Source organism: Nomascus leucogenys, chromosome 19 (genome assembly GCF_006542625.1).
Source record: "Nomascus leucogenys isolate Asia chromosome 19, Asia_NLE_v1, whole genome shotgun sequence".
NCBI classification, from domain to species: Eukaryota; Metazoa; Chordata; class Mammalia; order Primates; family Hylobatidae; genus Nomascus; species Nomascus leucogenys.
Genome location: NC_044399.1, coordinates 70,540,749 through 70,568,715, shown reverse-complemented (window position 1 = coordinate 70,568,715; position 27,967 = coordinate 70,540,749). Strand labels below are relative to the sequence as shown.

Below are 27,967 nucleotides of genomic sequence, written 5' to 3'. Positions count from 1 at the left end.
TGCTGGCAAGCCCCTCACCCTCGCTCCCATTTGTGTGTTCACGTGTTGGAAGCAGAGCCCACACATTCCAGCGGGCTTTCTATTTACACCTGGAATACAGGGGCCCACAGCCAGGGAGCCTAAGGCCAAGTGACAGGCCTAAGGGCAGGAAACAGCGGGAGCAGAGGAAACCAGGCCAGAGAAACTGAGGCATAAAAATCCACCAAAACTACAGGGGATGTGGGGAAGAGGTAGCCTGGGAGAAAGCCCGAAACCCACAGAATGAGGGACAAGAAAGACGCCCTGGTGGAGAGAGGGTGGGGGCTCCAGATGTAAAGTTCCTCAGCCCCCAATCTCTTCCAACCATCCTCACACATGCACAATGCATGTGTACACACATGTGTGAGTTTGTGGCAGGGAACATGTGTGTCCTCAGCTCCCTCCCATGAAAAGCTGCAGTTCCCACTAAATATAACCCCCTCCCCAGCCTGTGACTCACCCGGACCCCGCCTCCCCCGGCCCCCACTTCCTGTCCCACCCCCCAGCCCCCAGCTGCCTGCCACCCGCCCAAGCCTCCCTCCACACACCAGGCATCCAGCTCTCCAGTCCCAGAGTCTCCACGCAGAGCCTAGGTATCCGCATCCCACCAAGAGCTCGCCTGTGCTCCATCCGAGATCTCCTGCCTTTGCCAGGCTCCAACCAGAGGGACACTCTTGCACAGATCCCCATCGCTGCCAGCCCTGCCCTCCTCCTACACCTTTTCACCCCAGTAACCTCAGTAACTTCGGTCATAAGCCCTCAGGGACCCTTAAATCCAGGTGTCCTCCCCCACCTTGATCCCAAGCTTCAGGGGTATCTGGAACAGTCCACAAATCTGCTTTTCTCCCTCTCTCTTGATCAGGGCTAGATACAGTGTGGGAGGAGATGGGGACATTGGGCACCTGCCTTTGGGCCACCCCCAAATTGTGCACCACCCACCCGGTCCCCCTCCTCAAATCCCCTCTCTCCCTAAGCCTCTCATCCTCCTCCTCAGGGGCTGGCAAGCTCGGCTGCTGCAATCTTCTGCCTCCTATGGGAGTACCCCCAAATCCTTGCCTCACCTGGTCCATTCCCTCAGGTGATCCCATGCCAGGGCCCCAGCCCTCTGACAACTTCCAACTACCTCCATTCTATACGACTGAACCCTAAATTAACAGTTCCCTCAAATTGAGAGAGCATCCCTAAATGCAGCCACCACGAGATGCTTGTTCTAGAGTCTGAAGGCCCACCCCTTGCCCGCCAGCTGACACCCCCAGACCAGTCAGGCACTCACAACCAATAACCTTTACCCCATGCCAGGAGCCCCCCAAAACTGGACAAGGCCCTTGGAAGCCAGCTTTTCCCTGGGGAGGAAAGAGGAACCCCCCAACATAGCCCACCTTCCCACATACACCAGCAGGACTCCCTTATGAGCCAGGCTTCTCCTTAAATAAGTCTCCCTCAAACAGCGCTGATGAACCCCCAAACCCGCCAGGCCCCCCAAACCATGGAATATCCTAAATTTTCCATTTCCCTACAGGTACAAAGGGATCACTCCAGGGGGCACCTGTGGCCAAATCCAGCATTTTCTCAGATGTGAACCCCAAAACTAAATTAAGACCACCAAATACATCTTACTTCTGATGCTGCCACTCCAGGGGCGCCAGTCCCAGATAAGGCCTACTAACCCCTCCCCACAAACTCATACCCTCCCCCCAGTTTATAGCACCCCCATCATGCTTACCTTGGTTGTCACTATACAGAGACAGTCCATGTTGGGGGGCCTGGCCGCGGCGGCGGGTAAGGGGCTCTGACTTCATCGGAGTTTCGTTCCTCCCCTCCGTGGGTTCTCACCCCTCCCCCCTCCGCACCCCACTTTTGCAGGGGGGGCCAGGATGGGGGGAGGGGTGAGAGGGGAAGGAGGGGGTTGGAGAAGGGAAGGGGAGGGGAGCGTGGGAGGGAGGGGAAGGGGGCCCTAAAAGGGGCTCCCCAGTGGAGGGGAGGGGGCTTGGGGAGCACACCCCGATTCTCAGGAGGGGCGGGGGCACCGGGGGCTGGCAGCCCCGGAGTTCGGGGGCTGGGGCATGAGCTGGGGTGGGGGAGGGGAACTGGATTTCGGGGAGCCCCGGGGTAGGGGGGGGTCTTGCCAAACGGCCAGGGGCTAGGGGCCGTGGCGGGGGAGTGGGGTGGGGGGGTTGGAAACGGCAGCGGCCGAGGGAGCCGTGGAGCCGAAGAGGGAAGGGGAGAGAGGAGGAGAGAGGAAGCAGGGGGAGGGAGGGAGGGAGCTAGGAGCCAGAATGGGGGGGTGCCTTGGCAGAGTTAACTCCTTCCGTGCTGGCAGGAACCCGGATAATGGGAAAGGAGATAGAAGCAGAAGCACAGAGGCCCTGAGGCAAACATGGAGACCTGGCCAGCCACCAGCAATGACAGCAAAGACGATGAGGCTGGATTTCCTTTCTTAGAGAAGGAAGCATCTATAGTTGGGCTGGGAGCACCCACGGTTATTTGAATACAGGAGGGAGGCCTCTCAGCAGGCGGTAGGGGGTCGGGTGTGAGGGAGGAGCTGCAGGAGGCAATCCTTGGGGGCCTAGTTCTCCCTCAGGTTTCTCAGGGGGAAACCTAAAAAGTTAAGCCCTAGAATCTTTAGTGCCTGAAAGTGGGGCAGCCAAAGAAAACGAGGAAGAAAGGAAGAGTGGGTACAGGACCACAGAGAGTGCATTCTTGGTGCCCCAAGTCCCTGGGCCACCGACTCAGGCTTTTGTCATCAGGGCCCCCAATTAGCGATATTTGGCTCACCCCTCCAGCCCTGCCTGCCCCTCAGGAAGTTAGGCGCTCGCCCCCACCTCCTTACCTGACTCTCTGAGAGGGAAGCCTCATAACAGTCCAGGATGTCTGTCACAGGAACAGAACTGAGTTACCTCCCCACCCCAGGCCTCTCCAGGCACATCACCTCTGTCATCACCGCTGCTGGCTGGCTGGCAAGGGAGGAGCCCTTTCAGCCAAGACTGGTCCACACTCATGGAGGACACCATAGGCAGGACCCTGCATGGGGCTCCAGCTTGGACCAAATGATCTCCAGGCTCCCAAACAGCCCCCGAAGTTCGGTAACGGCCCTTGGAGGCCCAGGTCCCTCAGAAAATGGGCTACTCACCCAGCAAGGCCTGGAAGAGGTCGCTATGCAGCACTGTGAGGAGGGGGGGTGCCCACCGCAGCAGTGGGGGTGCCAGGAGCCAGAGGGCTGACCTGGGAGCTAGTGAGATGCAAGGAGAATTGGGACAGGGAAGAGGCCAACACAGGAAGACGAACACACTGTCACTTCATCTCCCCAGCCTGTGTCCTTCACCCCAGCCCCTGTGGAAAGATTTGGGGAGAAGGATCTCCGAGCCCCAGCCCCCCACTTCGCTCCCAGGCCTCCCCTCCACAAGGAGCCCTGTTTTTCACCTCTTGGTCTCTGGGACATCTCTCTCTTCTCTCACTTTAATCTCCCTAATCCTCCAGGATTGGAGTTGAGCTGCTTCTCCCCACTAAATTCCAGCTGTGAGTAAAGTAGGCCATCTCTGAACCAACCAGCTGTCCCATTCCCCCAGGTCCCAAGGCACCAGCGCCGCCACCATCTTGCTCCACACACCCTGGCCCCCTCTTCCCATAGGCAGGCAGAACCTAGCCACATTCTCCTGAGAAGCCAGCAAAGAGGGCCTCCTCACAGAGGGCTCCAGCAGCTCAAAACGTAGCTGAGCCCAGTTCTCTCTCCTCCTGGGCCTTCTCTCACCCCAATGAGAATTGCAGAAAGAGGAGTAGAAATTGTTTGGGACTTCCTGACCTAGGGCTAGAGAAGTTGGGGTTTTACGGATAAGAGGCAGGAGAATTCCTGCAGTTCCTCTCAGGCCCGGGAGGAATCCATCTGCCTGGGCACATGGTCTCTGGAAGGAACAGAGGGCAGAGACAAAAGGGAGTGTTCAGGAAGGTCTCAGAGGGTTTATTAAGGGAGGGGCAGTGAAACTGGTGGGGCCTTCCTACTGTGAAACTGTAGCTGTTTCAAGAGTTAGTGAATGGCCTACATCTCAGAAGAATACACTTAGGGTACTCACACCCTAGCTTGGGTGCCCCCCACCACTGTACCCTCCCTTTTGTGTTGGCCGAGATAGATTTCATCAGGAACCCTAGAGTCTGTCTTTCCATGTCTCTACCTTTGCCATCTACCTTACACTTCTCTTTCCCTACTTCTCCCTTCTAACTCCACCGGAGAAGCCCTCCCATCAGTCCACCTCCAACCCTCTGGCTGCAGTGACTTAAGCCCCTTCCTCTTCCGTCCCATCCTATCCCATCACCCCGTCGGAGGACTAGACTCTAGTCCGGACGGGCGGGATTAAGGAGTTTGGGGGCGACGAGCGACGCTTGGAGATCCCTCTAAGTCAGCGGAACTGAGGGCCGGCCTCCAAGGAACTACAGCTCCCAGCATGCCCCGGGGCCCGCAACCGTCCGCCGCCCGGTGCACTGTGGACGATGAGTCAGGGCTAGGGGCGCCAGGACTTGGGCGTGCAGGACGCCAGAGCTGGGTCAGAGCTCTAGCCAGCGGCGCCCGGAGAGACTCGGAGATGCAGGCGGCTCGGATGGCCCCGAGCTTGGGGCGGCAGCTGCTGAGGTTCGGAGGCGGAAGGTCTGTGTGTGACAAAAGGGACGGTGGGCAGCGGCCCTGGGCACCGGGCCAGGACTGAACCCCCACTCCCCACAGCTCGCGGCTCACGGCGCTCCTGGGGCAGCCCCGGCCCGGCCCTGCCCGGCGGCCCTATGCCGGGGGTGCCGCTCAGGTAAGTCACGGCAGCCTTGGTAAGGGGGTGCGGGAGCGGTGGTCCGCTTCGGCGCCCGCCTCCCGCCGTCGGCAGGGATCTCCCTCTGGGTACCAGGTACCTGCCCACTGCTCTGTCGCCGAAAGTAGGGGAAAGGGCAAGCCAGGGTGCCCTAGGGCGAAACTAGGGGAAAGGTCACCGCTTCGCGCCGCCTCCCCGCGCGGCTCTCGCCTGTGCTCCCCTTGACACAGCGCAAGCCCCTTCCCTGGACTTGCTAACCGTCTCTTTTCCCAGCTGGCTCTGGACAAGTCAGATTCCCACCCCTCTGACGCCCTGACCAGGGAAAAACCGGCCAAGGCGGTAGGTAGCCTCGAGGCCAGGTGGACCTTAGCCAGAGACAGACTCACCCCAACCAGAGCCTGAAACTCGCCTCTCTCTGCCCAGGAATCTAAGTCCTTTGCTGTGGGGATGTTCAAAGGCCAGCTCACTACAAATCAGGTGTTCCCATACCCGTCCGGTAAGGGAAGGGATAATCAGAGCTGAGTGGGGCCAGGGTGGTTTCCCCTGCCAGCCTGGCCTGACTAGCCTGTCCCTCACCCTCTGCAGTGCTCAGCGAAGAGCAGACACAGTTTCTTAAAGAGCTGGTGGAGCCTGTGTCCCGTTTCTTCGAGGTAAGGAATGACTCGGGGCTTGGTCCCTGGTGGGGTGTTTGGAGATGTTAAGCTCAAAAGGAGCCTGGATGTGGGATCCTGTGCCTTCCCCAGGAAGTGAACGATCCTGCCAAGAATGACGCTCTGGAGATGGTGGAGGAGACCACTTTGCAGGGCCTCAAGGAGCTGGGGGCCTTTGGTCTGCAAGTGCCCAGTGAGCTGGGTGGTGTGGGCCTTTGCAACACCCAGGTGAGGGCATCCTATCGCCACATCCCAGTACCCCATACCCCAGCTTGGCAGACTCACCTCCTTTGCCATAGACCTAGAGACTACGGCTAAGGTCTCTTCTAAGCACCTGCCCTGGGTGCCTGTGGGATGGATGTTAACTGTCCAAACATAACACAATTTACATGCAGTCCCCTAGGCCTGAGCCATGGGCCTCACCCTGGTTTCCAAGTCCTTACAAATCTCTAAGTTGGGGATTGCCTAATAGACTAGTAGCAAGTCACCCTCCCACCTAGACCTAAGACCAGCATTCTCTGCTGTGCCCTTTGCACATCCTTCTTTTCCACACACTGGGGATGGCCGAGGTCAGGTACTGCCCTAGGTCAGGAACTGCCCTGTTGCCCACACTCTTCTGTTAAGGTCAGGTCCCCCTGCAGCCAGTGACAGCCCCAGATTCCTGCTTCCCCTCCAGTACGCCCGTTTGGTGGAGATCGTGGGCATGCATGACCTTGGCGTGGGCATTACCCTGGGGGCCCATCAGAGCATCGGTTTCAAAGGCATCCTGCTCTTTGGCACAAAGGCCCAGAAAGAAAAATACCTCCCCAAACTGGCATCTGGTGAGGCAACCCTAGGAGACCCAGGAATTGGGGGGTATACTGGGCTTGGCACAGATTAGGCCAGTTGGCACTTAATCAGATGGCTGGGCATTTCGGTTGGAGGAAGGTTCTGGGGAGGCATCACAGTGCGCTGGTTGGGACATGCAAAAGAAAACTGGATACTCCCAGGTGTTAAGGGGGAACTGCCTGCTGGAGGGATGGGGAAGTGGGCCGAGGGGACTTTGAAGCTCATCAGAACTTGGGGTAAAGGAGCTCTCTCCCCAACAGGGGAGACTGTGGCCGCTTTCTGTCTAACCGAGTCCTCCAGCGGGTCAGATGCAGCTTCCATCCGAACCTCTGCTGTGCCCAGCCCCTGTGGAAAATACTATACCCTCAATGGAAGCAAGCTTTGGATCAGGCAATCTGCCTCCCATTTCTCCCCTTCTCCTCCGCCCAATTCCAGGCCCCACTGCTCCCCGTCTTCCATGCCCTGAATATCCCTTCATTCTTCCACAGTAATGGGGGCCTGGCAGACATCTTCACAGTCTTTGCCAAGACACCAGTTACAGATCCAGCCACAGGAGCCGTGAAGGAGAAGATCACAGCTTTTGTGGTGGAGAGGGGCTTCGGGGGCGTTACCCAGTGAGTGAATTTGGGTTGGGGGAGCTTAGGACTGAGGGGCAGGACTGTGCTCCTGGGCAGATGGCTGTTGCAAGTCACCCTGGGGATGTGTGCAAAAGCCAAAGCAGGTGGACTGAATGTGGCCCTTGGGACTAATATGTATGCAATTGAGCCAAAGTTTTGGCTCCAGCAACCAAGTCCAACACAAAATAGGATATAGCCAGGCCTCCTTAGCCCTCAGGGCCTGAGGGGAAGTGGCGGCTGTACCCTCTAATGGTCTAGGAGTTGTCATTCCTCCCTGGTGCATAAGGAGCGAAGGAGCAGTTTTTCCCCCAGTGACAACCTGTTGAACACACCTCTGCTTTCCCACACTGCCCTGACACAGTGGGCCCCCTGAGAAGAAGATGGGCATCAAGGCTTCAAACACAGCAGAGGTGTTCTTTGATGGAGTACGGGTGCCATCGGAGAACGTGCTGGGTGAGGTTGGGAGTGGCTTCAAGGTCGCCATGCACATCCTCAACAATGGAAGGTTTGGCATGGCTGCGGCCCTGGCAGGTACCATGAGAGGCATCATTGCTAAGGCGGTGAGTACCCTGCCCGAGTCCTTAGGTAACCCGAACAGAAGTCTCACTGTCCCCCTTGCCATGTGTCCCTGATACTTGCAGGCACTCCCTACACTAGAAACTCCTCCCCTACCAGCAGCCCCAGACTTGTTAGCTTAGGTCTCCATCCAGCGTAGACTGAACTCTGGTTGTATGCAAAACCCATCCCTCTGGCGCAAGCCCAGCCCCTCTCCTAGGGAGACTGCAGAACCACACTGAACCACAGCGGGATGCGTGGACCCTCTTCCAGGTAGATCATGCCACTAATCGTACCCAGTTTGGGGAGAAAATTCACAACTTTGGGCTGATCCAGGAGAAGCTGGCACGGATGGTTATGCTGCAGTATGTAACTGAGGTGAGGGCCTCCCAAGCCCCTCTCCCTGGAGCCCTGGGGCTTTCTTCCCAGTCGGGTCAGACTACAACCCCCAGCAGCACCTGGGGCAGTGGGTCTCCAGCTTTACACCAATGCCCTAGGGGATGCGGGGAGGCATAGTCAGCTCAGCTTCTGCGAAGGGAGACAGCAATGATGTTCTGCTCAGGTGCCTGCCAGCAGTACCAGAAGTTAATTCTACCTCATCCCTTACATCCACCCCTTTTAAGAAAACAAATACCTGGAAGTGCCTGATGAACTGACCCAGAACAAGTATTTGCCTGACCTGACAAGCTAGGTCAGCCCTTATCTTGGAGATCTGGATGATGAGGCCAAGTCTGACAAAGCCCTTTGTAATTTTCCTTCCCATGTCCCAACCATGCAACCTCAGTCCATGGCTTACATGGTGAGTGCTAACATGGACCAGGGATCCACGGACTTCCAGATAGAGGCCGCCATCAGCAAAATCTTTGGCTCGGTGAGGTCCCAGGCATGCTGGGAGGGAGTCCAGTTTGGGTGCTCAGCTCCCAAAACCAGTCTCATCTGTTATTTGTCCCTAGGAGGCAGCCTGGAAGGTGACAGATGAATGCATCCAAATCATGGGGGGTATGGGCTTCATGAAGGTACAGGACAGTCTTCTGCAGAGCCTCAGTTGGGCCAGGGGTGGGTAGGCACATCTCAGCAGGGGCATATAATTTGTGTGGCCCTGTGCTAGGAACCTGGAGTAGAGCGTGTGCTCCGAGATCTTCGCATCTTCCGGATCTTTGAGGGGACAAATGACATTCTTCGGCTGTTTGTGGCTCTGCAGGGCTGTATGGTAAGAGGGAGAATTGGGTGGGGGTAGAGGTGGGGAGGACAGTGAGTCCTGACTGCTGGAACCTCTTCCCCCATAGGACAAAGGAAAGGAGCTCTCTGGGCTCGGCAGTGCTCTAAAGAATCCCTTTGGGAATGCTGGCCTCCTGCTAGGAGAGGCAGGCAAACAGCTGAGGCGGTAGGCTTAGGGCCAGAGCCAGGGGAGGGCAGGGTGGTGTATGGCAACTAACCAGTCATTCTCCCTCTTCCTCTCAGGCGGGCAGGGCTGGGCAGCGGCCTGAGTCTCAGTGGAATTGTCCACCCGGAGTTGAATCGGAGCGGCGAGCTGGTAAGTGGCCAAGGGTCCGGGAGAGCCTGCATCAGGGACTGCAGCCGACAGCCCCTCTGAGCCCTGCACTGTCCCAATCTCTTCAGGCAGTACAGGCTCTGGAGCAGTTTGCCACTGTGGTGGAGGCCAAGCTGATAAAACACAAGAAGGGGATTGTCAGTGAGTGAGCTCTACACCCTTCCGCCCCTCCCTTTCCTCTCCTTGAGACTAAGGCCCCCACCCCCACCTACCCGACAGATGAACAGTTTCTGCTGCAGCGGCTGGCAGACGGGGCCATCGACCTCTATGCCATGGCGGTGGTTCTCTCGAGGTGAGGAGGCAGGCAGGGAATGCCTGAGCCGCAGGGGGCCTGGGCCTGGATCCCAGCCGGCCCAGATTTATTTTCATCTCCTGCTTCCTGCCAGGGCCTCAAGATCCCTAAGTGAGGGCCACCCCACAGCCCAGCATGAGAAAATGCTCTGTGACACCTGGTGTATCGAGGTGAGACTCGGGGCTGCCAAGCTCAGGTGAGGCCTAGACGTGCAGGCCCAACCCCTCCTTCCCTCTCCCCAGGCTGCAGCTCGGATCCGAGAGGGCATGGCCGCCCTGCAGTCTGACCCCTGGCAGCAAGAGCTCTACCGCAACTTCAAAAGCATCTCCAAGGCCTTGGTGGAGCGGGGTGGTGTGGTCACCAGCAACCCACTTGGCTTCTGAATACTCCCGGCCAGGGCCTGGCCCAGTTATGTGCCTTCCCTCAAGCCAAAGCCGAAGCCCCTTTCCTTAGGGCCCTGGTTTGTCCCGAAGGGGCCTAATGTTCCCAGCACTGTGCCTGCTCTCAAGAGCACTTACTGCCTCGCAAATAATAAAATTTCTAACCAGTCATGCTTTGCTTCTGTATGATGGTTCTTTCCCTCTGCTGCCTGCTTCCCTCCCAAAGAAAGGAGCCAGAGGCGTGGGGAGTTTGCCTCTATTGCTTTATTTGGTGTTTTATACAAGTGACTAAAATAAATAGAGTAACAAAGGCAGCTACATGGCCCCAATCTCCCAGCTTCCTCAGGCTGCTGTCTAGGATGCCTAACCCCGGGGTACCGCTGACCACCCCCAACCCTGCACAGGGCAGGGCTGTCGGTAACTGGAGGAGGAGGTCACATTCTGGGGTTAGAAGGGGCCCAACGGACGGGAATTCTTCACATAAAAGAGGAAACGCCTATTTAAAAAGTCCCAAAAATGTAAGAAACTCTATTTTAACCCCCAAAAAGGCTTATAAAAAAACAAAGCTAAAAATAATCAAAGGTCCCTTGTCTACCCCTGAGGGAAGGGGGAGGAACCAGGCACTGCTGGTGAGAGTCACAGTGGCCACAATCTCCTGTATGGCAGCAGCTGGTAGGCTGAGCCCAGGCACTGTAAGAGCAAGCACATGATGGCCAGGACACCCAGTCACACACCAGGAGCTCCAGGCCCAGCCTAGCCCCACAGTGGGCTACATAACATCCACAAAGAACTCGCTGGGATTGCCCATGGCCATGTGGAAGCTTTGGCGGCTGGCTGTCAGTTCTGGGGGCACAGAGCCCAGGTCTCTGACTGGAGGGGCCCCCGGAGGCTGCACTGCTGGAGGGACTGGAGGTGGAGGTGGGGGCATCATGACCACCATCATGGGGTTGTAGGGGAGGGCCATGCCAGGGGGCGGTCCATAGGGATGGAGCCCTGGGTGGGCTCGGAGATTAGCGGCACCCCCAGTTGAGCCTCTGGATGGAGGAGGGCCCCCATCGCTAGTCCCACTTGGTTCCCCACCCCGCCGAAGGCTGCCCCCTCGGCTGGAGGGCTCGGACTCACTGCCACTACCAGACTTGGACTCGGGGGCCCGCTCTTCGGGCCTCCCCGTGCGCCCTGCCCCCCCGTCACTCCGTGTCGACCCACTGCTCCGGCTGCCTGTGGAGGGAGGGGAGGGGCAACTGAGTCCTCACCCAGGCTCCTCCCTGGCTCCCCTCTGATCCACCCTCAGACCCTGTACAGGTATGTGAAGATGACTTACCCTCACTGTGCTGGCTGCTGGCACTGCCCCCACCATAGGTGTAAGATGAAAGCTCATGGTAGGGTGGAGGCTGCGGGCTGTAGGGGTGTGGGGCAGGGTATTGGTAGGAGAAAGTGGGCAGCAGGGGCCAAGGGGTGGCCCCAGGCAAAGGAGCCAGGGTATCCTGGTCTGAGGCCCCACTGGAGCCATCGTTGTCATTGAGAGACAGGTTGACTAGGTCTGGAAAGCAAGGGAAGAGAGGAAAAAACCATTGCTTCAAGAGGCTAGGGCCCCAAGACACCGAATGGAGAGGAACTGGGAACAGTTCTCCCAGACCCACCCACGATGGGGCTCAAACAGGGGTTCACAAGGGTCTCTGACAGGAAACTATCATATACTTTTGCCATGAGGGCAGGGGCACAGCCAGGGCCACCACTAGCCCATGTCTTTGTGGGACTCAGGAAGAGGTGCACCTTCCCCCGGTGGACAGAGTCCTGCACCTGGCACGTGACTTGTCCGGCAGCACATGGGTGGATGTCAGCCCCTATCCTCGGCCAGTGCAGGGCTTTAGTGCGGGACACACGCTGCCCGACCATCCATGGTGGCCTTGGCTGCGGTTTCTGGGCTAGGTCTAGGGTTGGAGAGGCAGAACAAGGCAGGCAAAGCCACACTCCCAGAGTTGGGGCACGGGGACTTACAGCTCTCACAGCCACCACTGAGGTCTCCGAAGACGTAATAGCACTGCTCAGAGAAGGTGATCTTGTTGACGGTGTGTCGGATCAGACCCGCTTTGAGCAGCCCGCTGGCATATTTGCGGGCCTCCCGCCGCTCAGGAAAGCCCTCCACGTGATGGTAGAGCCAGTCAACCACATCCGAGCCTGGGAGCACCCACAGTGGAAAAAGCCCTCAGGTTCTCCTTCCAACTCCTGCTCTCGCCTCTGCCTGTGCCATTCCTGGCTTTGGTCACCACCTCCTCCCCTTCTCCAGCCACCTGCCCAGGACCCAGCCATACCCAGAAAGGCATTAGGGATGGTGATCTTGAGCCACATGCGGTCCCGGACTTCCAGTCCAGACTCTGGAGCTGCCATGGCCTTGGTCACCGATGCCATGTCCGTATGGATGGAGAGACCCCGGCCCTCACAGCCTGGCAGAGGAGACAACGGGGAACCAGAGTCAGGGATCACTCCCACAAGGGCAATGGGTCAGACCACTGTGGGACAGCCTTCTGCTGGGAGGGTGGGATGAGGTGGGTTGGCGGCTCACCATCAGGCAAAGACGATCCAGATGTAATGGTGCTCATGGACGAGGAGCCTGGATAGGCTGGGAAGGTGCCAGTCAGAGCCGCGGAATGGGACACCCAGGCAGCAGGGTCAATTGGCTGGATGGGCTCATCTGGGACAAAGATGGCACCAAAATGACCCATTCTCAGTCCCCAAAAGCCAGCCCAGTCCCTCCCTGACTCAGCCTCCTGTTCCACCTCTGCCTAGACCCTCCTCCCACCCATTCCCCATGACCACATGCCCAGCCCCAGCCTCCTGGCCAGCCCCCACCACCAACTTCAGGCCCCTCCCTGAGTGTCACTCACTTCGGGGGAGAGTGAAATAGGCCTGAGGAGAGGGATCCCAGCACTTGGCCACAGTCAGCACAATGGGGCTATGGGGAAGAGAAGTCCAGTCAAGGGCCCAGGGAAAGAGGAGGCCTCAGGAGGGCGGGGGTCTGAAGCAAGGATGGATTAAGAGACACAAAGAGGGGGAGAAGCAAGCACATCGCGGCTGGGCTAGAGAAGGTGAGGGTGAAAGGCACCACAATGTGGATGACTCATCAACATGGAAAACTCTTAAAAACATACTGCCAAGTGAGACAAGAGAGTACACGCTGTACAATTCCATTCACAGAAAGTCCAAAAACAGGTAAAACGAAACCGCGGTGTTCAAGGATACATGCAAGGGTGGTAACTATCCAGTGAGGCAAAGCTTTTCTTTGCTATGGTGATGGCCAAAGAAGTCAGGAGAGTGACTACCCCGGGAGAGTGAGGTATTTGGGAGCAGGAGGGAACATCTGAGGAGGAAGTTCTAGGGTATCAGCAATCTCCTATTTGATGATCTAGGTGGCAGGGACATAGATATTCACTCTAGTATTATTTGCTACGTCATGCATTTGCTTCATGTACTTTGAACATTATGTCTTAGCACTTTTTTTATTTTTGAGACTGAGTCTTGCTCTGTCGCCCAGGCTGGAGTGCAGTGGCGTGATCTCGTTTTACTGCAACCTCCACCCCCCGGGGTTCAAGTGATTCTCCTGTCTCAGCCACCTCACTAGCTGGGACTACAGGCGTGCGCCACCATGCCCACTTAATTTTTCTATTTTTAGTAGAGACAGGGTTTCACCACGTTGGTCAGGCTGGTCTCGAACTCCTCACCTCAGGTGATCCACCCATTTTGGCCTCCCAAAGTGCTGGGTTTACAGGGGCGAGCCACCACACCCCGCTGTCTTAGTACTTACTAAAATTCCAAAACAAAACATGAAAGAGAAAAAAAAGAGGACTGAGGAACTGCAACCCGCTCGGCAACTCACCCAGGCTTGTGCACAATGTCCCTCAGCACCCGCACGGCGTCATCATTGCTCATGTTCTCAAAGTTCATGTCATTCACCTGGAAGCGAGGGGAAGTGGGTCAGAGACATGCTGGGAGAGGCTGAGGGCCCCCATGCAGGGCAGCTCAGTGGCCCTACCCCAGCACACCTGCAAAAGCATGTCCCCTGGCTCAATGCGCCCGTCGGCCGCCACAGCCCCACCCTTCATGATGGAGCCAATGTAGATGCCTCCGTCTCCCCGCTCGTTGCTTTGGCCCACGATGGAGATACCCAGGAAGTTGTACTTCTCTGTGGAGAGAGGCCATGTGAGGAGAGGAGGCCCCTGCCACAGGACCCCCGGAACCCTAGAGAGAGAGGCCATGTGAGGAGAAGAGCCCCAGCCGCAGGACGCCCGAACCCTAGAGACCAGGCCCTTCCCCACGCCCTAGCCACAGGCTCTCCCCATACCCATGTTTAGCGTGACTGTGATGATATTCAGAGACATTGTGGAATCTGTGACGCTGCTGAAGGACGACGTCTGTGGTGGGAAAAGAAGGAGCTAGAGTACCCTTCAATAACCCAGGGTCAACCCTCGGGTGCTGCCAGTGTCCTGGCACCGCCCAAACCAAAGCCCATGCCCCACCTTCTCCCAGCACCAGCCTTCCTGTAGGAACCCCTCACCCTCTCCAGGCGGGGTGGCCGCTGCTTCCTTCGCCGCCGGTGGCGCTTAAGGAGGCGGGAGGCACTGCTCTGCTCCGTGGAGCTGCTGAACCTGCCAGGAGGTTGGAAGGAGAGCAAACGTAGGCCAAAGTGGTCATGGGGCCAAGAGAAAGAACAAGAGGACTGACTGGAGGAGGAGAGACGGGGCGGGGTGCGCTGGGGAGAGCTGTGCGGAGCCACACCTGCTCATGGTGTCCTCCTCATCTGAGTCCCCCAGGCTGGTACTCTCCAGCTCGCTGGTCATGAGGGTAGAGGAGCTCTCGTATCCGGCCAGGTGGCGCTCCAGCCTTGAGGGGCCACCAGTCCTGTGGCCCCCAGCTGCATATGGACAGGAAGCTCAGGAACCAAGCTTCCTCCTGCTCACCCCACCAAGGCTGGGGTCTGGCCCAGCCCTTCCCAGCCCCCAGGCCTGCCCCTCACCGCCATGCTCACTGCTGTCTCTCCTGCGAGGCCGCTCCCGCCTCAGTGACACTACTGACTCGGTTTCTGTCTCAGGCTCCAGATTCTCATGGCTGCTGGACACATTAGGGCTGGACAGGCAGAGACGGTTTCCAACCCACATCAGGAGAATAGGGCTCCGGATCCTAGGCGTCCCCTACCAAAAGGCCTGGGTTCCCTCCTCACCTCCCTCCCCTGCAGTCAAGAATCCGAAGGACTCACTGGAAGGATGGAGGCCTTGAGTCCCCAATGCCGCTGGTCCTCTCGGGTGGCAAAGGGGGTAAAGGTGGGGCTGGAGGCGCCAGTTCTGCCCGAGGCTCATGGGCTGGAGGGGCCATCTCGGGTTGGGGATTATCTGAGGACACCAGCTAGAAGGGTGCAAACGATAAACAGTGGCTCACCTGGGAGTCAGGATGTGACAGGTGGCAGTAAGTGAAAGAATGAGAAAGGGTCTCAGAGAGCTGGAGAAGAGCAAAAAAATCTAGCAAGTACTAGAGACTCCAGAAGGAGAAGGCTGAGGGCCTCTCGCCGGCTCTCCAAACAGACAGGAGGTAAAGAGCCAGGGCTGCTAACACCTGGCCTGGGGGAGGGCTACAGAAACAGAATGAGGCTTGGGGGAGCTTGGCAATGCTGAGGGGACCCGGCCCTCGGTGTCAGAACCTCTTACCCAGGATACCACCCTTCCGTTGAAGCAGGGGAGGCGGGCGTTGTCATCTGAAATTTCTTCCTTCACCACCCTGCCAAGAGACAAGGTAGAGGTCAGTGAGCTGGACCAACCATCCCCACCCCGACCCCCATCAAACTTTCTCCCAATCTTCACCTGGCTCCAGGATGTTGACTTTTCTCCTGCCCTGTTCAGTTCTTCTCTTACATTGAAAGAACTCAGTCTGACACCTAAGAAATCTCCAAACTCAATCCCCTTTCCTTATTTCTCCTCTCTCTAACGCACCCTCAGGAGCACAATGTTGCTCCAAAGACTTCCTCGAGTCTGATTCAAACCTCTCAGTCCAATTTCAAAGGCAATCCCCTACATTGATGCAGCTGCCTAAGACATCTATCTAACGAGACTGGCTGGTAGCCTCCTCTCAACCCCATCCCTGTTTCTTACAAACCTTCCAAAAAAGGTCGGGCACGGTGGCTCATGCCTGTAATCCTAGCACTTTGGGAGGCTGAGGCGGGTGGATCACCTGAGGTCAGGAGTTCAAGACCAGCCTGGCCAACATGGTGAAACCCCGTCTCTACTAAAAATACAAAAATTAGCCAGGCATGATGGTAGGTGTCTATAATCCCAGCTACTCAGGAGGCTGAGATAGGAAAGTCGCTTGAACCCGGGAGACGGTGGTTGCAGTGAGCTGAGATCGCGCCACTGCACTCCAGCCTGGGTGGCTCAAAAAAAAAAAAAAACCTTCCAAAAAAGGCTTCGGTCCTCATCAAAGTCTCTACTCTTATACTTTCCTTTAGTTTTCTCTAATTCATTTCTAGAAGACTGCTCTTTCTTGAGTAGAAACACCCATTAGAGGCCAGGCGTAGTGGCTCACACCTGTAATCCCAGCACCTTGAGAGGCCGAAGTGGGCGGATTACCTGAGGTCAGGAGTTCAAGACCAGCCTGGGCAACATGGTGAAACCCTGTCTCTACTAAAAATACAAAAATTAGCCAGGCATGGTGGTACACACACACCTATAATCCCAGCTACTCCGGAGGCCAAAGTAGGAGAATCGCTTGAACCCAGTAGGCGGAGGTTGCAGTGAGCCAAGATTGTGCTACTGCACTCCAGCCTGGGCAGAGTGAGACTCCACCTCAAAAAAAAAAAAAAAAAAAAAAACACCCATTAGATCAAACAAACAATGGAAGCTCCTCATTAGACTGAAAGCTCCCAAGGAGAGGGCAAGCTGGGGTTCCCATTCCCCTGTGCCTCATCGGGCACAAAATTCTGCATGAAGCACTCTGCTCAACCTGACAGACCCCAAAGCCCAGCCTTGGGGTCATCTCTCCAATGGGTTCCCTGTGGTGGACTGGACTTGCCCCTTCTTCTTGACCACGACATCAAACCATGAACACTTACTCTGGTCAACACCATGTCCTAGCCACACACCACACACTTGACACTTAGGCATTAACAAATACTGTCGACTAAATGAATAAACGTATAAAGCATCAGACTCTCTGCCCTAGCTGTTCCTCTCTATCTTTCCACAGACACCCTTGCCCCCAAATTAGGACACCTTGTCTAATTAACCCATTAGCCTAATATGGTCATGGGAGCCAGGATATATATCAACTTTTTTTTTTTTTTGAGACAGAGTCTTGCTGTCGCCCAGACTGGAGTGCAGTGGCGCAATCTCGGCTCACTGCAGGCTCCGCCCGCCGGGGTTCAACGCCATTCTCCTGTCTCAGCCTCCCGAGTAGCTGGGACTACAGGCGCCCACCACCTCGCCCGACTAATTCTTTGTATTTTTAGTAGAGACGGGGTTTCACTGTGTTAGCCAGGATGGTCTCGATCTCCTGACCTCCTGATCCGCCTGCCTCGGCCTCCCAAAGTGCTGGGATTACAGGCGTGAGCCACCGCGCCCGGCCGATATATATCAACTTAATCCATTTGCTGTCAATGTGACAACACAGCCCAGTCACTACCAATCCGTCTCAGCATAATGTAGGATTCTTCCCAACATAACACAATCTCAGCATAGCTTGGTCCACTCTAAGACAAATTATTCTGTATCACCATAACCTACTTTATAGAGTAGTCAGCCTCAATACTAATGACAATTACCATTCACCAAGAATTTCCCGTGTGCCACACACCTGAACCATTTCATTCTGTGATTTTCTCCATGTCACAGATGAGATCAAGACACAAAACTTAAATAAATTGTCCAAGATTACATTGCTGACAACTAGAAGAACCTTGACTTAAGGCCAAGATAACTCCCAAGATAGTATCAGCATCCCCATGTCAAACAATCTTTCTAGCTAGAGTCCAGTTTGTTCAGTTCTTCTAAAACCCATGCTATCCCAACTTAATCCAGCCTGCCTTCAAAAAAGCAGAGGTTGGGCCGGGCGCGGTGGCTCACGCCTATAATCCCAGCACTTTGGGAGGCCGAGGTGGGCGGATCACGAGGTCAGGAGATCGAGACCATCCTGGCTAACACGGTGAAACCCCGTCTGTACTAAAAAATACAAAAAATTAGCCGGGTGTGGTGGCGGGCACCTGTAGTCCCAGCTACTTGGGAGGCTGAGGCAGGAAAATGGCGTGAAGCCGGGAGGCAGAGCTTGCAGTGAGCCGAGAATGTGCCACTGCACTCCAGCCTGGGCGACAGAGCGAGACTCTGTCTCAAAAAAAAAAAAAAAAAAAAAGCAGTGGTTGAGGACCCAGAGGGCTCAGCCCCAAAGACCATAAACACAAAAGGACTTTCTCTGCATTATTTACACGCCAATCTAGTCCAAGATAGCCCTGAATGTCCCAAATTACCCTAGGATAGCCCAATCTATTCTAGCACAGCCTACAATGCCCCCACACGCAGCTGTCTGCACCAATCTAGACTAGAATACCCCAAACGGCTGCCTGTGCTAGCATAGGCCCCAACAGCCTTGTCTGCCCCTACACTGAGTGCTCCAATAAAACCATGTCTTGCCCCCAAAGAAACCAGGATTAATCAATACAACGCAGTAGAGTCCATAATGGCCCAAGTTTTTTTTGTTTTTTTTTTTTGAGACGGAGTCTCGCACTGTCGCCCAGGCTGGAGTGCAGTGGCGCGATCTCGGCTCACTGCAACCTCCGCCTCCCAGGTTCAAGAGATTCTCCCTGCCTCAGCCTCCCAAGTCGCTGGGACTACAGGCGCGTGCCACCACGCCCGGCTAATTTTTTGTATTTTTAGTTAGTAGAGATGCGGCTTCACCGTGTTAGCCAGGATGGTCTCGATCTCCTGACCTCGTGATTCGCCCGCCTCAGCCTCCCAAAGTGCTGGGATTACAGGCGTTACAGGACTCCTGAGAACGTACCAAACAACCAGACAATGGATCAATTTACTCAGTACAGACTAGAATACTCCAAAATAAACCAATATGCCCCCACCTATTCCTGTACAGCCTAATCTTGTCTAATCTGGTTTAGGATATCCCAGTCTGTCCGTGTGCCTCAATCTATCCAAGCATAACCTTGTCCATCCCGGGATAGTCAACCTACCTCAGCATAGTACAATCTGCTCCACCATAGGCCAGAAAAATCCCAGTGTGGCCCAAAGTAGATGTGTGCCCCTCCACGTCGCCCAATCCACTCTAGCAAAGCCCCCGTCGGTCCTATCTAGGCCTTGCGCTCACCCGAAATCCTGATCCATAGACTTGAAAAAGTACTTGGCGCCTGCGGGCCGCTGCAGGACGCTCTTGAAATCGCCGAGGGTGATGCGCTCGGCGGGGACAGGGATCTTCACCAGGTAGGGAGTCTCTTCCTCATCCAGATGGTAAATCACCTTCGTCTCCCCAACCCCACCGCCCCCAGTGCTGCTGCCCGCCATGGTCTCGCCCGCGCGCTCCCGGGCTCCACCGCCCACCCAAGGGGCTAATGGCCCCTGCCGCGCCTGCGCACACCCGCAAACCGACGCGCGAGCGCGGACAGGACTGACCCAGTACGGGAGAGAAGCAAAGAGAAAAAAGCAGGGATCGGCGAGGGTGGCGGCGGGGGGCGGGCCGCAGGGTGCGACTGAAAGCCGCGGTCTCAGCGGCCGCCGCGCGCCACCGCCACCGCCACCGCCGCCGCGAGCGTCCTCCAGGTCCCCGCCCACCTCTCCTCATGTCACGTGACTTAAAGCCGCCCGCCGCGCGCTCCTCAGCCGCCCTCCGTCACGTGATCCCCTCCCAATCACGTGACCGCTTGACTCCTCCTAGTGCCCCCGCCACATGATCGCTGCCTTCAGCAACGGTCTCCCAGCCCCCAAACGTGTACCCCAGCCGAGGTCCTCGGAGCACCCAAGCTAAGCTGGCCTGTGTCCTCAGGAAGCGGACAATCGGCTCCCACCCCGCTTTACCCCACCCAGGATGGAGCACGAAGCAACTCCGACCCGCAGGAGTGTGTGTGCAGGGAGTGAAGGTGGGGACTGTGGGGGTTCCTAGACTCGAGTGGGGAGGGCCAAATACAGTGAAAGCTCTAAGGTGGCTTACTCAAGTGTCTTGGGGTGGGAAAGGCCCAGTGCTGTGCTATCTTCAGATTGGACTTTGAGAGGTGGGTTTCAGCCCCACCTCCAGCCAGTCTTCAGCCACCAAAGCCTCCCTCCCGAGCAGGACAGTGAGGGCTATAAACACAAAAGAGCCCACTCTGCTTTATTTACAACACGCAGGCTGTCTGTACAAACAGCGGCCAATATTATTAAAAACAAAAGAGGTGAGTGAGAATCGTCACCTTTCTGCTTTCCTTCCTCGCTTGGCCAGGCTCTAGTACTCCACCTTTGAGCTGCCATGCCCAATAGGGGAAGTCCAAAATTAAAAATACAACCGGTGTAGAAGAAAATAAATGGGGAGTGAAATAGAAGAAAAGATGAGGGAGGGGAGTGCTAATATTTACACTAGAGTTTTATAGACAACTGTCCCATTCCATCCCAATTCCAATCCTGACCCAGAAAGTGATGGTGGCAGGTCCAAGAGACAGAGATTATGTGTCAAGACACACAGCCTCCCATCCCCAACCGTAATGGGTTCAATTTCAAGTCCACAGAGTGGGGAGGAACGATAGGGTAGGAAAGTGAGACACTCATTTTCAAACAAGTCTCCCTTGGGAATTCCTGCCTTGAAGTGCAGACAGTATCCAAGCTCCAGGGGATAGGCTGAGGACCCTGAGGCTCAGTTCCCAAATCATGTTGTCATTTGGAAGTTCCAGGCTAAAGTTGGTGCCGTCAGGGCTCTCCAGATTTGGGAGGCCCCCCTAACCGCCGGGCCTCTGGCCTCAGTTCCTTGCATTTCTGGCAATAAAAGAAGTCAGGGACGTTGGTCTTCTTAATCTTAGCACAGGAGAGGTGGATCCACGTCCCACACAGGCTGCACTCAATCATGGGCCGCCCTGCAAAGGGCTTTCGACAGTAACATGTGATCAGATCCCATGAGTCATCACCTGGGGAAAAAAAGGTTGGTTTGGTATTCCACCTGAGCTGTTGTTGGATCCACAACACCCTCAAACCCCTCGTCCCAGCCCAAGCCTCTCACCTGATTCTACCATGATGTCCTCGTCCATGACCCGCATCTCGCCTTCACTGGAGCTGGCATCTCCATCTTGGCTTGTTTCAGTGCTGCCCACCTCCTTGCTTTCACTGTCAGCAGGAGGGACTCCTTCAGGGTGCACTGTGGCAGGGGGCCTAGGAGCCTCGGGGGGTGCTGGGAGCACAGGGGCTGGGGCTTCACCCCCTACCACTGTTGCCATCTCTTCCTCTTCTTCCTCTTCCTCCTCTTCCTCCTCCTCTTCAGAGTCTGTATCACTGGGGGGTGCCTGGGGAGGCCCAGGAGGTGGGAGTCTATCCCCCCGTTCTGCCTTTTTTAACTTCCGCTTCTTGCTCTTCTTGATTCGAGATCTCTTTTCCCCATCCCCAGGAGTTGGCCGAGGCCTCCGAAGCACCCCAAAGCCAGCCCCAGCTCCTGGCCCCAACTTTCGGTTCTTTCGGTCCTTCTTTCGAGGAGGATGGGAGAGGTCCCCCTGCGAAAGGGGCACAGGGGTAAGAGCTGTAGGGGGCCGGGAGGTATGTGTCAGGGATGTGGGGGACAAAGGAGATGCCACTTTGGGCCCATCCAGATCAAAGAGAGAGTCCTTGAGCTTCATCTTCTCAAGCAAGGTAGCACTGTCGGGGGCCTGCAGACGAGAGAAAGTGGACCTTGGGGGTCCTGGCTGGGTGGGACCTGCTTGAGCTGCCCTTCTCTTGGATGACTTTGCTTTCTTAACAAAAGTCTGGATGGTTCGAAGATCTGAGGGGGCCGAGTCCCAGCCATCACTGTCGGCTGCACTCTCTCCTCGCAATGGAGAGCTGGAGCCAGAGGCTGGCCAGTCACTTTCCTTAAAAGGGGGAAGAGACCAGGGTCAGGAGAACCCCAGTGTCATCTCAGCCCCTCCACAAACCCAGCTTGAAAAGGAGTGACTGGACTTACCCCAAAATGTCCTACCTCAACCACTAAATCCCACTGTACTCCAAAAACTTCTCCCCACCCCAATTCCCATCAGCATGTCCTCTTGACCATTCCGTGTTACCTCTACCCTCAAGTCTGATACCTCACCGCTGCCCCTGCCCAGGGCCTGTGGAACACTGTATCCCCCAGACCAGAGCCGTATGTCCTTAGCTCTTTTTCTGTATAGCCTCATTTGTTACCATTTTCATCTCCCTAAAATTTATCCATAAACACCTTCCATTCACAGCACCTCAAGACTATGCCCAAATCTCTACCAGTGACTCCAAATCCCCCTTCCTTTTCATTGCTGTTCAAGCCAGCTATCCCTGCCATCCACTCCCCGCATACCAGCTTTCCTACCACAGCCCTAAGAGTGTACAACTTCCCTGGTCTTACATTTAATTTCTAGGGGCCTCCTTCTATAAAGCAATACAGTTCTGTTTGAACAACAGCCACTCTATAGTCCCACACCAGCCTCAAGTCAGTAATTCTCTTGCCCCTACCTCTTTGCTAGGGGGAATGTAACCAGCATATGCCAAAACAAAACTGCAGAATTTGTTGAAATCCTCAATTGTTCTCCGCCGTTTCTCTGGTGGCTGAAAGGAAGGAGATATGGATCACATGGAAAGCCACACAGTTTAAGAAGGGCATTCCCAGAGACACAGTCCCTAAGTGAGGCGTCTAGAAAAGGGGGGCGGGGGGCGTTGTCAGGCAGGGCTACTAGGCTGCAAAGGTAAGGCAAACCTCACCTGAGTCTCTGGCTTAAGGGTCGGAGGTGGATCTGGAAAAGCAATAAAAGCTGAGTCAAGATACTAGGAAACAGTCTGTGTAAAACTCCCCCTCTAAACCCCGTGGTTCGTAAGTGAACCCCCTGCTCTCCCAGGTCCCTTTGCCAGGCCAGCAGGCCCCCAGCTGTGTTGGATCCGCCCCGGCTCCCCCTTCCGCCCCGCGAGGGGCGGAGCCTGGGCGCGGCGCCCTCTGAGGCCTCGCTATAGCGCTCCCCTTCCCCCAACCGGAGGCAGGCGCCCCGCCCCCCAACTCACGGTCTCGCTCGACTCCAGTCTACTCGGATCTCTCAGCGCCCCACCCCACCGTACCGCTCCCGGGGCCGCGTCCGGGCCGCCGCCCGCCGCCCCCCGCCCCCGTCCTTCACACGCGCCCGGAGCCCCGAGTTCCTACCCGGCCGCGCTCCACCGCCTCGGGCCCTCCGAGACCGCACACGCCGCCCGCCGGCCCCCAGGGTCCAGGATGACCACGCCGAAGCCCTCCCCGCCCTCCGGCCCCTTCTACTCGAGCACGCGGCCCGGCGCGCCCCTCACCCCCACCCCAAACACACACAGGCACACGCATCCAACGCTACTTCACGGCCGGGACAGACCCGGGAGCTCTAACCCGGACGCGGCCCCACCTGCCCCCCCCCCCCCCGCATACCGCGCTCCCCACAATTTCGCCGTCCCTCCGCCCCCATCCGGGGCTTTGGCCCCTCCCCGTCTCGAGCTCCTCGGGCTCCCCACCGGGCCCCCCGGCCCTGTTCCGAGCCCTCTCCGGCCGCCGCCCCCCCTCCGCCCCCGTACTCACCACCCAGTCACTAGGCTATGGACCCCTCAACTCTGGCCCCTTCCCCCCAACCAGCCACTCTCTCTCTCTCTCCACAGCAGCCACCGCTGCTGCCGCCGATGCCCCCCTCACCCTCAGCAACTCCCAGGCTCTTAACCCTCGCGAACCAACCCTACCCCCCCGCAAGTCGCCGGTCTTAACCCCCCCCACCCCGCCCCACCACCCCCTACAACTACCCAGCTCGCCTCGCTTCCTGGCTCGCTCTCTCCACAACTACCCCCCGGTACAGGTCCGTCTGCCGTAGACAATACCCAGACCCCCTCTTCTCCCCACAACTACCTGCCCACCCCTCCGACAATCACCGGGCATTCTCCGGCGGCAACTACTCGGAGCTCCGGTACCACCGCCACAAACTACCCCACCTCGGCGAACTACCGGGCCCCTCACTGAGCCTCTTCTGCGTCCTCCCTCCTGAGCAACTCTCCGGCCACTGGATTCCCCCAACCTTCCAGTTCCAGGGCCCCAATCTGCCAGTGGCCCTTTCGGGCCCTAACCCCCGAGGCTCCGGGTTTCAAGCTCCTATCCCCCGCACCCCCACACCGACTGATTCCAACTACCCCAGCCCAGTCTCCCACTCCTCTTTCTCCAAGGTCTCTCAACTCGTCGCTCTCCCACCTCCAGGGCCAGCCTCCCGACCCCCTCTCCGAACTCCCCCGCTGGGCTCCGGGGCTCGACCTCCAAGTTTGCCAATTGATTCCTCGCCCGCCCCCCGCCGGCTCAGCGCTCCGCGCCGGTCGAGAGCTCACCTTCGGGACTGGGCTCCGCCATGGCTTCCAGCATCGCCCCCTCCCCTCCTCCCGGTCCGGCGCCCCCCTCCCCGGAGCCGGGGATCCCGGTGCCGCCTCTAGTGCTCGATGCTCCCACTGCTTCGCTCCACAGAAGTGTCCGCCTCAGCCCGGTTGAGACTCGAGTCCGCTAGCCGCTGCCGCCACCTCCCTCTACCACTGCCTCCCGCACTCCCGGACCGGGCCCCTCCCCCCGCGCCGCCGGCCGCCTGCTCCCTCCTCCTCCTCCTCCTCTCTCCTCCCTCCCTCCTCTTCTCTCCCTCCTCCCCCCGCCGGCGCCGAGGCGCAGTGCACCAAGGGTTTTGTAGTCCGTCCGGGGACAGCGGAAAAGGGACCGCATGAACCTCCGGAACTTTGATTCCCAGAAAGCCACAGGCTGGTGCAGGCGCACCAAGCCGCCCCCCTCCCCCAGGGAGCGGCGGGGAGACCAGGAGCCAGAGGGAGAGCGGAAGTGCGCGCGCAGGCCCCTGGGAGATGTAGGCTGGGCGGGACCAAGAAAGAAGAGGAAGAAGGGATTAGAACTCTCGGCCACCATACTGCCTCGTTCTGCAGCTTCTTTCTCCCCCGGGGGACCGCCCCACTTCCGGCCTGCCGGAGAAATGATTGCTGGGAGATGAAGTATTCCTGGCGATAATGGCTCCCCCTCCCAGTCTTCTCCCTCCCTGATTCCACTCTGCCGGATCCCACACACCGGCAAAAGTCTAGCCAAGTGACATGCAACTGAGAACAGCCGTTTTACTAGCTCACACACATGAAAATATCTTCCTTAATTAGAATGTTCCAGCAAATGTGGATGTTCACCTAAAGCAGGTACTTCGGAACTTTCTCCACAGGAACCCACAGTAAAAAAAAAAAAATTTTTTACGTGAGCAGTTTTAACATTTAGTTTCACATACGTGTCAAACTAAAGTTTCAAGAAATGATCCTCAGTATTCCATTCCATCACAACAAAAGCACCCTCTTTTTGCAGACAGGGAAAAGCCCATCATGAACAGAATAAACCAACATATACTTCTATCCCTCCAGCTTGTACCCAATACTCTTCTTTCCCCACCACTGAAACCCACTGACACCTTGGAAAGACTTAAAATCAGCGGGACGAGGGGAGCAACACAAGGCAAAATTCAGTTCAGCTTGGTGGTTTCCTCTTTATTGATGTGCCTCCTACCTTCCCCCACAATTTCAGTCCCTTCCAACTACCCCCAAAAAAGAAGGTAGTGAAAGGAAGGGATTGCTGGGGTTCTGAGCCCCTTGGGCAGTCAGAAAGGGAACAGAAACCAAAACAATCACTGGATGTGACAGAGACTGACAATCAAGAAGTCTAAAGCAGGATGGGAAAGGCGGGCAGAGAAAGGGGAAGAAAGGAGAAAGGAGAGTTACAAGATGCCAACTCCACCATTACCCCTTCTAAGAGAGGCTGGAGAGAAAGCCTCAAACATTAAGAAGTGCCGGTCCTAAATAAGGGAGGTGGTGTTTGAGCTTGGAGGAGGAGGTCAAGAAAGGGGGGCCACCTCTCTCTTTGTAGAATGAGACCCCCCTCCAGCTCAGGGGCAGCAGCTTCACAGACCGTAGACACTTTCGTCACTGTAGGCAATGTAGAGAAAGAAGTCTTCTTCATGGTGTTCCTGGGATGAAAGCAGAAAACTGTTCAGCAACTGGGCTCCAGTTACTTAAACCAACCACGACCCAGCCACGTTCTTCTAGAACCACAAACCATTGCCTGACTCCTTCACTGACTCCAAGGCCTACCACACGAGCAGTATAATCTCTGCAGTCCTGGGCAAAAAGGCCTCAAACTGTTTTCTGCTGCTTTGGAATGGGGAAGGGGACTGAGAAGAGTCCCAAACAGACAATTTCTCTAGCTCACTGTTCTCTTTCCTTCTCTCTACTCCTACTGTTCTGTCCAAACCCCCAACCCACAGCTATTATTATGAAACTTTAAGGCAAGCCAGGAAACTAGTCCAAAACTACTGATGTAACAACACCTTCTTCCCCTCACGCTCTTCCAAGATTCCTCTCCAAAGCCTCCATCACTTCCCAGTCACCATACCTGGTAGAGCTGACCCATTGTGGCACTGGTGGGTGGAATGACATTGTTGACAAAGAAAAACAAGGCATCCTCAGCTCTGAGATGAATTCGCTTCCGGATCAAGAAGTAGAACTGACCAACTGCAAAAGATACAAGGTGCAAGAAAGTCACAGAGGTCAAAAATGCCCTCAAAAGAACAGCTGCTAGGTGGAGCCTCCTCCCGCAGAGACTGCACTCCCACCCACAGGAAGCAAGCCTGAGTCTTGGGTCAGGTTCCCACCTGTGAGATCAGAAGGCACCAGGTATTTCTTTTTGTCCAGGTCTCCTATCCGAGCTTTGGGAGCCTTTTCTACTATCACCTGATAAAGAGATGAAAATTAGGAGACAGAAGGAATGCAGCCCCGAAGCTGCACCTGTCAAGAACTCAAAAAACAATATTCCTAGTACCTAAATCTACCCCAGACTCATCTCTTTGTCTTTGTACACGCGGTGCAGCACTGAGTCCCAGAGATCCTGACCTCACTGACTGGAGCTCATTTAAATATACAGGATCCATCCCCCAATAGGGCGTCACCATAAACAACTATCTTAATCAGACGGAGATGACTTGTCTGGGTCGACTAGTGATTCAATTTCGCAACCTTAGCTAGCTGGGGGGATGACCATTTGAAGCTCAGGCTGTCAAACTCTCTAAGGCCTCCACTCACACAAATGCTAAGGTTTCTCTCTCCTGTCCACATCCCTCTCAACCCCACATTCACCACTACCCCACTCCTTTCATTCTGGGTCCCAAGGACAGCAGTTTCAGGCTTGCTCCCAAACCCCCCACAGCCAGCAGCCTGATCCCTGCGCTGCCTGTCCCAGATCCAAGGCCAGGCTGTGGCGTCAGCGTAAGCGTCCCGCGCCCTCGGCCCTGGCTACTGTCCTCACCGGCACCCGGTCCGGGTATTTCTTTCGGATCTTCTCGCCCTCAGAGCGGCGCTTCTCGAACGGATGCTCTTCTTTGTACACGAACTTCATCCTCCCGGGAACCGGGCTGTACCGGGCTGGGCTGAGGGAACCCGGGGGGGGGCCGGGACGGGGGGCGGCGGCGACGGCGGCGACGCGCGGGCAGATTCAGCGGAGCGATCCACGAATTTGCGCCACTTCCCTATTCACCAACCCCGCCCCCGACTATTGGGGACTGCCCCCCCGCTAAGATACGCCACTATCTCAGCGGCGCTAACGCTGCTAGCGTAGCACCACCCACTGACCGGCCCCCTCACGCCATTAGCGTAATCGCTTTGGAATCAATTTGTGGGCTACGCAGGCGACGTAGCAAAGACGGTTGGCTTTTGCTCATCGAAAATAACTCTAAACCTGTTCCCCAACCTTCCCCTCAAGGAAGCTGGGGCTGAAGAGGAGTAAAAGATGGTAATCATCATACGAGACTTGGTTCTCCAAGTTCATTTCGTTAACAACGTAGAGGAACAGCAGAGACAATTACAAGGTTAGCTATTCACGAACCGTGTTGCTACGCTGAAGGCGGCCGTTGACACCAAAACAAAGTAGTACCCAAGTGGCGGAGATGATCTCCAGAAATAAGAGGTCAAAAAGAAAACAGATGTTTGGAGAGATGTAGAGAACGCTTAAATGCCAAGAATGAGACCAACAGGGACTGGAGAGGAGGCTGGAGAGGTAGGGACTACG

The 27,967-nt window shown here is 56.4% G+C and overlaps 5 protein-coding genes across 16 annotated transcripts in view; 1 reads left to right on the top strand and 4 right to left on the bottom strand.

The window, feature by feature from the left end:
• Positions 1-4,698, bottom strand: part of DLG4 (discs large MAGUK scaffold protein 4) — a 30,464-nt gene extending 25,766 nt beyond the window's left edge. For 3 of the 6 annotated variants that reach the window (XM_030799925.1, XM_030799926.1, XM_030799928.1), the window contains exon 1: positions 1,742-2,253. In XM_030799925.1, coding sequence (XP_030655785.1) covers positions 1,742-1,771 — 30 coding nt within the window. In that variant the 5' untranslated portion in view covers positions 1,772-2,253. Of the gene's footprint in view, positions 1-1,741; positions 2,254-2,848; positions 2,890-3,148; positions 3,248-3,438 lie in introns of those variants that run through there. The other 3 variants (XM_030799923.1, XM_030799924.1, XM_012503907.2) reach the window with 2 other exon arrangements.
• On the top strand, positions 4,455-9,850 carry ACADVL (acyl-CoA dehydrogenase very long chain). Of its 3 annotated transcripts, none has more exons than XM_030799932.1 (20): positions 4,455-4,639; positions 4,730-4,805; positions 5,079-5,144; positions 5,229-5,301; positions 5,391-5,455; positions 5,549-5,683; positions 6,132-6,276; positions 6,544-6,673; positions 6,772-6,897; positions 7,262-7,460; positions 7,729-7,833; positions 8,240-8,326; positions 8,409-8,471; positions 8,564-8,665; positions 8,742-8,839; positions 8,917-8,989; positions 9,076-9,148; positions 9,227-9,299; positions 9,394-9,469; positions 9,542-9,850. In XM_030799932.1, the coding sequence occupies exons 1-20, from the start codon at positions 4,455-4,457 to the stop codon at positions 9,680-9,682; spliced, it is 2,091 nt and encodes a 696-aa protein (XP_030655792.1). In that variant the 3' UTR covers positions 9,683-9,850. The 3 variants fall into 3 exon arrangements, 2 of the variants coding, with proteins under 2 accessions (XP_030655792.1, XP_003282188.3); XM_003282140.4 differs by having other exon boundaries at positions 4,455-4,654; XR_004026995.1 differs by lacking the exon at positions 8,742-8,839 and having other exon boundaries at positions 4,455-4,654; positions 9,542-9,848.
• Positions 9,851-9,925: 75 nt separating this feature from the next.
• DVL2 (dishevelled segment polarity protein 2) lies at positions 9,926-19,542 on the bottom strand. The gene is made up of 15 exons (XM_004092657.3): positions 19,028-19,542; positions 15,376-15,445; positions 14,931-15,076; positions 14,691-14,800; positions 14,453-14,588; positions 14,232-14,322; positions 14,019-14,088; positions 13,720-13,859; positions 13,554-13,630; positions 12,565-12,632; positions 12,243-12,371; positions 11,992-12,123; positions 11,678-11,857; positions 11,001-11,219; positions 9,926-10,897 (listed from the first exon to the last, which is right to left on the bottom strand). The coding sequence occupies exons 1-15, from the start codon at positions 19,219-19,221 to the stop codon at positions 10,449-10,451; spliced, it is 2,211 nt and encodes a 736-aa protein (XP_004092705.2). The 5' UTR covers positions 19,222-19,542; the 3' UTR covers positions 9,926-10,448.
• A 456-nt stretch (positions 19,543-19,998) lies between these two features.
• On the bottom strand, positions 19,999-24,674 carry PHF23 (PHD finger protein 23). Of its 5 annotated transcripts, none has more exons than XM_030799918.1 (5): positions 24,544-24,674; positions 22,597-22,628; positions 22,351-22,443; positions 20,900-21,737; positions 19,999-20,807 (listed from the first exon to the last, which is right to left on the bottom strand). In XM_030799918.1, the coding sequence occupies exons 1-5, from the start codon at positions 24,587-24,589 to the stop codon at positions 20,593-20,595; spliced, it is 1,224 nt and encodes a 407-aa protein (XP_030655778.1). In that variant the 5' UTR covers positions 24,590-24,674; the 3' UTR covers positions 19,999-20,592. The 5 variants fall into 5 exon arrangements, with proteins under 5 accessions (XP_030655778.1, XP_030655779.1, XP_030655781.1 ...); XM_030799919.1 differs by lacking the exon at positions 24,544-24,674 and adding an exon at positions 24,211-24,470; XM_030799921.1 differs by lacking the exon at positions 24,544-24,674 and adding an exon at positions 23,426-23,528.
• Positions 24,675-25,372: 698 nt separating this feature from the next.
• GABARAP (GABA type A receptor-associated protein) lies at positions 25,373-27,734 on the bottom strand. Its single transcript, XM_003282142.4, has 4 exons — positions 27,209-27,734; positions 26,559-26,637; positions 26,300-26,418; positions 25,373-25,874 (listed from the first exon to the last, which is right to left on the bottom strand). Exons 1-4 carry the CDS (start codon positions 27,296-27,298, stop codon positions 25,809-25,811), a joined length of 354 nt encoding a protein of 117 aa, XP_003282190.1. The 5' UTR covers positions 27,299-27,734; the 3' UTR covers positions 25,373-25,808.
• Positions 27,735-27,967: the final 233 nt, after the last annotated feature.